Source organism: Cenococcum geophilum (assembly GCF_001692895.1).
Source record: "Cenococcum geophilum 1.58 unplaced genomic scaffold K441scaffold_6, whole genome shotgun sequence".
NCBI classification, from domain to species: Eukaryota; Fungi; Ascomycota; class Dothideomycetes; order Gloniales; family Gloniaceae; genus Cenococcum; species Cenococcum geophilum.
The window spans coordinates 910858-921106 of NW_027137564.1; the positions used below are offsets into that span (position 1 = coordinate 910858).

The following is a 10249-nucleotide window of genomic DNA, read 5'->3' on the forward strand; positions in this document are numbered from 1 at the left end:
TAAGGCCCTCCCCCTGCCCCTATATGAACTTGAGGGAGCTATATACGGATAGACTTCATATTCGTCAACATGCCAAGCTCAGGATGGCACTCTTGATGAGATTGGTGATAGTCGGGGTTTTGGTGTTGGTGCACGCACACTGTGGAGATGGGACCTAGTGGACCTGACGGACTGGGGGCGCAGGTACCAGGCACACGCTAAAAGGGCGGTAGGGCTAGAGGGTCTGTGCTTCAAGATGAACGAAGTGGGGGGCCAATCATGTGGCCAGCCCATCTTCAAGCTCGAGGTCGTCAAGCTCAAGCTCAGCAACTCTTGGCCGGATGCCAGGTCCGCCCTCACCACCTGCAGGGAAAACAGCTCGACTCCACACCCGTGATGGCTTTGAATAACAACCTGGGCTGCCCCGACCGTGCAACCCGCTGTGTCCACTGGCAAGAAGACACCCTCAAGGAGCACCCCGACTGACCACTCTTGTGGCCCTGCCGCCACGAGTTTTCAGCCTTCCCCCCTCCGCTGCCAACGCCCCTCTGTCGCAAGCGCTACCCCTGCTGCCCCTGCTGCTCGTGGGCACAGTTTATCTCTCTTTTCAAACACTTTTTTTCTTCTCCAGAAAGAACGTCTTTCCGTGCATCAGGCGCTCTCTTCGTCCGCCGAGATGCTTCTTGCTCGGCAATGACGTTGCTTGCCCCTTCTTTCTGTCCCTACATAATTACCTTACTTTTCCATTCTTTGGCCACTGTTTCGTAGCAAATCGTTCGATATGGCCAGCCCGGAGCGAGCGCCTTCATCGACTCATCATAATTCCCACCTCAAGCTGCCAGTTAAGCGCTCTCTATCTGGGGAATGCGTGCGTCCCAATCCCCAATACGCCAACGAGTCATCTTCCAACCAGCCCTCTTTGAACCAGCCCTCCTTCCCTCTCCGCAACAGCAGCCGCTCTTCTGCGCTTGGTATTGCCTACGCCAACGAACAGTATCAATGCTTCCTCCGAAAATACAGCCACGAGGACATTATAAAAGGCCACGAGTTAGCCAAACATGAAGGTTTATTCGATATTCTGCGTAATTATGATGCTGCAGATATTTATGCTGCGTTAAGGTTCGCTGAGGACGGAGCTCTGGACTTTTTCGACGCCTTCAAAAAGTTTCTTGGGAGTGAAGTCCTAGAGTGCAAGCGAGCCGTCTTCGATAACTCTGAGGGTACGTGCTATGATACACCTATTGATGGCAACATAAGAGGATAAGACTGACTGGTATCACAGGACCTCCGGATACATGGAGGGATTCTGGTTATGACTCACGACCTCCTTCCGAGCTGCGATACTCTACGAGCTCCACGACCCTTCCAGCCAACCTTCCAGGAACCTCCCAATCATTTGCTTATCCTTCTTTCACTCGACATGCTCAACAGCAAGACTCGCTTTTGATCAACGAAGTCGCCAATCCAGACAGTTCTCCCGGCCCCGTCAGCGATCTCCGCCGTCTGCAGCCTTTCAACAGCCCTCATCATCTGCACACCCCTTACGATCCACCAACAGGCTCTACTTCGCACAGCCCCGGAGAAATAACCAAGAACTCCCAATCCCGTGAATTTGAGTGCACGTATTGCATAAAAGAATTCGTGCGACCAGGTGATTGTTTAAATCATGAAGATGCCTATCATCGCCAGGAAAAGAAATGGATCTGTCCGCATTGCGTCTTTCAAGCTGAAACTAAGAATGGCTGTTTACGGCATCACAGGTTAGCACATCATTGTCAGAGCTGCGGCTTAAAGGAGCGAGTTGAAATACTCTCCAAGCCCAAGACAGCTTGCGCTTGTCCGTACTGCGGCCGCCTGTTTGAGGGTAACGCTAGTTTCAACGAGCGATCAAGCCATGTCAATCTGACACACTACAAAGGCGATGAACCCAAACGAAGGAGTGACCTGGACCACACAAAGATGATTCTAAGCCTATTATGCTGTAAAGAGCTCTCTGGACCTTGGAAAATCTTTATCTCCAAGAAATCAAAGCGCTCTCTAACCTGGACTCCTGAAAAGGCCAGGGCTATTATTCCCGAATTAGAGAAAGGCATCTTCCCAAATGGCGTACATTATATGCTACAGAAAGTCTATGATATGTCCACCGAAGCCTCAGCACAGCCAGATAAATCTCAGGAGTGCACCGAACCCTGCCAATCTTCGAATTCCACAACTCGCTTCCCCATTCATCCGGCCCTTTTCGCCTCAGACTGCTCCTTCGATCCACCAGCCCACGTTGGAGCAGGCATGGCTCCTCTGAATAACCGAGATCTCCCGATGCAATCTCTTCCCGAAAGAGGGAGTGCAGACCTTGGTATTACAGCCATAAACAACACATCTAGTGATCCTTCTGGACCGTCGTCTCACCCGAAATCTAATGGAGCATCCGGTAGTCAGCATGGGATAACTTATCGCCATCCGGCTGTCTTAGGCCCTCACAGTAGTGTTCCATTCCGAAAATTAGATCGTCCTCCTATACTCAACCATACGCGCCATTTACGGCAAGACGTCTNCATGGGCTCTGACAATCCCAGAGCTGAGCCCTTACCGAGTGAGAACCCAAGAAGAGAAGGTATCATTGGCAATGAAGCCGTACTAGTGCCGCAACCTGCTCCTTACTCCCGCGAAACTCTGGATAAGAAATTCGTTAGAATGCGGGACGTGGAAAAATGTTCTACTGCGCCTCTACCGGAGCTTGGTATTGGATCTGACCCGTCCACAGATTCTTTCACGCAAGGTCTTCCGCCTGCTAGCATTTGTGGGACTCATTCTGATATCGAGTCACGACCTCCCGCTTCGCCTTTACCATGGCCTCCACACCGACGCCCCAGAACGGAACAGCCACAGGATTATCCGGACAATTTCATGAATATTGACTAATTATCGTATTCAACGATATGTCCACAGTAGTGCTGGTCACTACTGATCCATCAACGGCCATAGCAATCTTCAAGTTCCTTACACTGTCGCTACCCACTTCTGCTTTGAGAACATGCGCACGGCGCCATGAACCTAATTCACGTCCAAAACTCCGCGCATATCCATAATTCAGTGCTGTGCACTGCAGTCCTAATGCATATTCCGTCGACACAGTTAACCACACCTCTACCATCGGAACTTCTCCTGACGCACGCTTTGGTTACTATCTTGAGATATTTACCACGTTTCTAAGATACCTGGACATGGAGGCTTGCTTTACCAACATGCTTTTTGCGTCCCGTAGATATGTTTTTCATATCGCTTAGCCCTTCGGGGCTCTGGGTCGGCCGCCGGCGGCTGAGCCAAAATACGTTTATGTGTGATACCCTAGAGTTTTCTTTTACGCTCTTCTCTTTTTTACTGTTTCACAATATTTCAATCTAGATTGTACAACGTCTCTCTGGGCTTGGTATAGATCATGTATGATCACGACGTTGATGAAAGGATGGGATATACGGAAATGGGAGGACTAGGGTTTTAACTTTTATAGCTTTTCTTGCCCTGCTTTTATTATTATTGCAGGTTTGTATTATTACCTCATTATTTTTTTTATTGCATGAGCGAGCGGGATTAGGAAAATGAAGGCTGCATTGGGCGTCATATGAGGTCGGTCGAGTTAATGGCAAGGGACACTGCGACCCTCCCGCATGAGGCTTAATGTTTAGACATATTTTCTTTCCTTTCTCTTTTTTCTACGTTTGGTAACTTGGCTACTCAAGGCTTTGCATCACTGGTCTGAAGCAGCCTTCGGATGAACAGGCAGACTAGAAGTCATCAATTCACTTCTGCGAAGTGATTCTCAACGCATAAACTTGACGTGCACTCACTGTATCATCTTCTCGAACATATTTACATCGAATATGCAGGAATACAACAGCAACAAGACGCTCCAGACACCCCGGTGCGAAAAATCCGTCCGCAGGCTCATCCGTCCCGCCATCCGCGAGCTCGCACGCCGTCCGCCGCAGCACCCGCTCATACGCATCCGGATCGAGCCGACTACCCGCCACGAGCCCATCGACGAACTCCCCCCGGATGCATCCCAGTACCGTCGCGACGGCCCGCCGCGGCCCGCCTCGCTTCCCCCTTCGCGTTCGCTGCGCTTAGCGGTCTAGTACTGGCTCCGGGCCGAGGCTTTGACAAGCAGCGCCCGGGGTGCAGCTCGGGGGGGTCACGGAAAAGTTGAAAGGGGTCACCGATGGGGGTCGGCGAAAGTTGAACGGGGTCACCGATGGAGCGCCGGAAAAAGGTCGGCGGGGTCACACTTTTACCCATACAGAACGCGCATCGGTAGCCACAATTTGCCTTTAGCGACCGTATGCATCAAATATGCGGTGCATATGCTAAGTATATGCATATACCCATTAGAATATATCGCGGTAGTTAAACGGCTTGTTAATAGTGTATGTGTTAGGCATATGCTAGGTATATGCTTAGCATACATAGAGTATACACTGAATATGTAGCGCAGCCCACCTTATAAAAGTAATATGCTAAGCATAAGTTAAGTATATGCTTAGCATATACTTAACTTATGCAATATAAGATACCTATATTGCAGTAGTTAAATAACTTGTTAATAAGTAATAATATAGGCATATGCTAAGTATATGCTTAGTATATATAGAACTATAGCACAGCCTACCTTATTAGGCGTATAGAGTATATATATACTATATACTAAGAATCTAGTTAACCCAAATCTAATATATACTCTTACGATATTAGTATAGGCTGTGTATACGTATTGCATATGCTTAGTATATGCTTAACATATATAATGTACCAGTTCTATATAAGGTGGGCTATACTAGATGTTTGTGTATACTTAGCATATGCAAATACTATTCTATGGAAAGATAGGCTATGCTAGGTATATATAAGCTTAGCATATGCAACGCATATACTCCATAAACAAGCTGTTTAGCTCACTTTATGCCAGTATTTATTTGCTATAGGATTTTGCAGCTATACACGTGCATATACCGAGCATATGCACCGCATATTCGGTGCATATAGTCGCTTAATTTAAATGTAGCTACATTAATACTCTAGTTAGTAGGAAGTATATGCAAGGTATATGCAACTTCAGCGTTATAGAATTTATTTATTTAATGCTTTAAATTCTAAACAAAAATTATTTGCATATGCGCTGCATATGCATAAAGCTCAGCGGGGTCACAAGTTGAGCGTGGTTAGAAAGGTTGTGACCCCGTTGAACTTTGTGACCCCTCCGAGTTTTTCCGTGACCCCCCCGAGCTGCAAGCCCAGCAGCGCCCAGACCGAGTCGACCGGGTCGTCGAGCTGGTGCCAGCGGCATTGGGTAGCGGGCGCTTGCCGAGCGGTGCGACGTCCGGGATCAGTCACGTGCTCAGCCGTGGGAGGGAGTGCGGAGGTCGGTAACGTGGCCAATTGTACCTTCCCAATTAGGCAGTTAAGATACCCCAATTACCACCCGCAATAACTGCCTATAAAAGCATTAAAAAAACACCAGCATTTTATTTAGAATCTATCTAGTCGTTAATTAGGCAAAAGAAATCGGTAAATTAGGGTTGTAGAAGCCCCTACTTTAGTAGTTAACGGCTTCTACTGGGGTACTGAGGGAGTCTGGAGCTCGGCCAGTGTTGCCGAAAGTTCCGGGAGTGCTAGCCAAGGCCCTAAAACCTCGGCTGGTGTAGATATTTTGGCTCCGGCCCAACTTCGCTAGGCATACAACCTAACCCCCACCACGCTACATTAAGACGCTATAATATAATTATTTTTTAATTTTAATATTTTTAAAAGTATATATAGGCTTTATTTAAGATAGTTTTAATAATTTATTATATTTCTAAAATAGAAGAATAGCTTATAGATAAAATAAGTTATAGTAAATTATATTAAGGTTATATTAAGGATCTAATATAGATATAAATTTTAAAGAAGTAAAGGCAATTTAGAGTAGGAAAGGTATCTATTAATATTCTATTTATATTAATATCTTAATCTAACTAGACTATATTAGTTCCTATTAAATCCCTTTTAGCCCCTATAGAATAATAATACTAGCTCTATTATAAGTAGTATAAGTATATATCTAGGTTATATCTAGGTTATATCTATATTCTAATATAGAAATAGATACTATCTAATAGCCTAAATATATAATTTTATAATAAGGTAAAGTAACTTCTAGTAGTTATAATAAGGATCTAATTAGGATATAGAATAAGAACTTTCTCTAAAATAGGTATATAAATCCTTTTATAGGGATAGTATAGGTATAAAATATAAAATATATTTTAGATAAAACTAAATTATATCTATAATCTAATTTTAATATATTATTAATAAGGTTCTCTATAGCCCTATTTAAGATCTAAATATTAGTATAATAGCTATATATAGTACCTTAGAGTAGCTTCTAAATTATATCTTAAAGAACCTATTTTTTAGAATAATCTAATCTCTCTAAACTTAGATAATAGTAAGACTAAGGATTCTAGCACTTCTAATACTACTCTATAGCTAAATACTATAAAGAGGTATATTTCTAGTACCCTAGCTCTATATACTAAAGTATAGTATATTAGACTTAGTAAGTACCTAATATAGGTACTATTTTTCTATATTAAGGTAATATCTAGTATATATCTAGCTTATATCTAGGATCTAACTTTAATATAGCGCTATAGTAAATATCTCCTTATCTATATTCTACTAAAGGATATTTTNTATAAATAGGATTNTANTATTAGGAAGACTATAAGTTATAAGTACTATATATCTTTATTTTATCTTAGATCTAACTCTAATAGAATCTAAATACTAAGTTATATATTAGATATATCTAGGATATAGTCTTTTATATTTTTATATATCTTAGTAATATTCTTATTATATATCTCTAGATTAGTGTCGGTATATATGCTTTAATTAACGGGCACGAATATCACTATATAATACGTATGCGTTGTTAATTATTAGATAATTAATGTCTAGAAGAAAGGGGTTACTCCAAGGTCAGATTAGTTAGTCTCGCTTCGTGGTCTCGTAACCACGTTACATAACTAATATTCTGACACTAGAGCAACTCTAAAAGGAAGGCTAATCTATACTTCGAAATCAAGCCTACTTTTAGACTATTTATAGCATATACGCAATAGTTAGAGATCCAATTAATACGTAATAAGGAGAAGAAGAAGAGTTGTTAGGGGTAGCAGGTTAACATATCGCGAGGGCCGCTAAGGCGCTAGTAGTAAGCGAGCTAATAGCAATTTTCCATGCCGGGTATGGAAAATCCTAATTAGTTAGTTAAATTTAGGGTCCGCACCGTTATAATTAGTTACTTAACGCTAAGCTAAATCTAAGTTTGTTTGTTTAACCTATCCTATAACTTATAGGTTAATTCAGTTCGTATTAATAAGCCGTTAAAGAGCCGCGTAGGGGTTTCCCTTTATTATAGCGTTAGTAGGGTTGGCCTCTCCATTAATCTATTTTACCTTTATAATCTGTTTCCGTTCATAGGCTTACTAAAGGCACATTATGTTAATTATTAGGCATTTTTCTTGGGTAGTTCTAAGTCGTACTAAACAGTTATATAAGGACTTAGAGTCAGTGCAAAGCATAAGTGGAAGGTTAATTTATAGGATCTTGTCTACTATAGACTTAATCGCAACGCCGATGTTAAAGCCGTAGGCCGTGCCGTAGAGTTTAGAAGCTAGTACGCTTTAAGTAACTCTTTTGCACTTAACTAAGCTCCAATAGACGATATTAGCCTTTTTTATAGCATTAGCTAGTATAAGGACGTAGCCGATTTATGAAGAGAGGTCCTTGTTATTAGCAAACAACGCGTCCGTAAATACTAGTAGCTATAGGGTTCTGATATCTAACTTGACGAACTTAAGACCTCTATTAGCGTTCTCAATTTGCCAGTTTAGACGCTTATTTAACTGTTTTACGTCTTCCTTATTAGGGTTAATTACCTAGGCAGTAAAGGATAAATTAAATAAGGCTTCTAGCTGGTATACTAAAGCGATATATATACCTCTAGCACGTTAAGTAATATACTAGTCCTTTAAAGTTAAGGCTTTTATAGCTCCTCTTAATCCTATACTTATAGTAAGCTTAGTACTAATCGTACTAAGGTTTGTATATTATCGTTCCTAAGTAAGCATAATGCTCCCGTTAGTTAGTAGCTAAATAACTCCACCATTAAACTTAATAGGCGTATTAACGGTGAGTTATTCCCATTCCTTAGCTATAAACTTGGTCTTATACAGCTCGTTTTGCTTTGCGTTTATAAAGGTCTTATTTACTAGGAATAGAGTATTGTTAGTTTATAGGCCTATAATACTAAAGGGTTTATTACTCTATAGGAGGTAGGGGTTGTATATAGACTAGTCTATATGCAACTATTAGATATAATATAAGTAATATATCTTAAACTAGTGGTTACCGGCTTTTAGTACTCTATAGAGTGGTTTTATAACCTTTAAAACGGAGGCCTCGTTAATCCTAAGTTGCTTAATTAGCTCGTGCGAAGGTTATACATAGAACTCCCAATTTAGTATGGTGGTTAATTATACGTAGGCCTATAAAATATCTTGGAGGTAAAGTCGTGCCTATAGAAGCTTTATGGCGGCGATATAAAGAATTAGTTATTGGCTAACTTGTTAAATGGTTAGTAATTAGGTAAGAACCAGTTCCTTTTTTAAGTCGTTATAAGCTTACACAACTAGTTGGGATTTCTTAAAGGCTTTATTAGTTCCTTTGTTCTTAATCTTATTAATAAATCGCGAGTTAAAGAGTTGTACGCCTTGTGGTATATCCGTAAGTCTTACAATCTTAAAAACTCCCTTCTTAAGTAGACCATTAAGCTCCTTCTGTTAGAAGGCGCTGAATTAAGTACTAAATTAACTGTCATCCTATAGGTAGATGGTGATATTAGTTATAGCCGTAAGTAGAGGGTATTTACGAGGGCGTCCTTTGCCTCGTTTCGGGGGTTATTACTAAGCTTTAGTAGGTCTCTCTAGGACAGTCTTAGGAAGGGCTGACCTAAGTGGAGGTTTAGGTGGCAATTCCAGTCCGATAATTTGCTCTTACAATTTAGTTGCTTAAAGGTAGGGTTTTACGACCGTAGATCGGAAGGCTGTAGGTCCGCTAGATAGCTTAACGGTGTATGTTTTACCCTTAATAGTAAGTAAGGTAAATGGCCCGTCCTAATGGCCGCTTTAGCCAGTATTTCCTTCTCTTTAGACTAAAACGGGCGAATTTAGTAGGAGATTATAAATCATATTAGCATTAGGTCCGTTTCATATATTTAACGCGTTAGCAATCTATCGTTTAGCTTATAGCTTCTATATCTCTACCATAGCCTTTTTAATTACGGCAGCGCGTTATATAACGGTGGGGGATAGTACATCGGATTTAACCATTTAGGGGTAGGCTCTAAAGACTAAAAGTATAGGAACTAGTCCTTTAGGGCCAGCTGAATCGTTAATTGCTTTAAACGCCATTTAGAGTCCCATCTCCTTATTAATTTTAGGGATTTTAGTTATAATGATTTAATAGACTCGCCGTAATAGACTATAGTAGCGCTCTACTATTTTAATGGAGTTATATGCTTCGACCAGTACTCCCTTTATACTAATTTCTATAATAGTAGCGTATTGCTTAAATTCCTTACTAACGAAGTTCTTTCCGGCGTCGTAGGTAATTAGGTTTAATAGCCCTAGGTAAATATTAATCCAGCACATCTGTAGAACGTCCTATATATATTTGGCGCTAATATCTCATAGCTATCTACCAGCTTAGAATTGCGTTCCTTTATTAACAACGTATAGAAGGGGTAATCCGCTAATATATATAATATCAACGATGATATTATAGTTAAAATTAACGTTATTTTATAGGGTGAAGCGGAATCTGCCTAGTAATTTACTAAACTTCTAACAGTAGTGGCAGAACTTGGTTAGTTGCTTAATGGCCATTCTGTTAGTTTTATAGCCAGTATAGTAAAGTAGCTTTTATAATCTCTTAACTAAGGGATGTCTAAATCGACGATATAGGCGCCGTAGCTCTACATTTATTAAGTAGCAGGGGTTCGCGTTAAAGGATTTAGATAAATATAACTATAGTAATAAGCTCTATAAGAGAAATGGGTGGCCAAACCGTCGTACTACTGGCACTTCTTCGGTATAGGTGATGACAACGTTTCTAAGGTTATTGTAGTAGATTTAGAGTCTATCCATGTCCGCTAAACAGAGCAAAA

The 10249-nt window shown here is 41.3% G+C and overlaps 1 protein-coding gene across 1 annotated transcript; it reads left to right on the top strand.

Annotated features, from left to right (window-relative positions):
• Positions 1 to 760: 760 nt before the first annotated feature.
• K441DRAFT_674152 (uncharacterized protein) lies at positions 761 to 2898 on the top strand (the record flags this gene model as incomplete). Its single annotated transcript, XM_067650718.1, has 2 exons — positions 761 to 1199; positions 1262 to 2898. The coding sequence occupies 2 exons, from the start codon at positions 761 to 763 to the stop codon at positions 2896 to 2898; spliced, it is 2076 nt and encodes a 691-aa protein (XP_067508064.1).
• Between the last annotated feature and the right edge of the window lie 7351 nt (positions 2899 to 10249).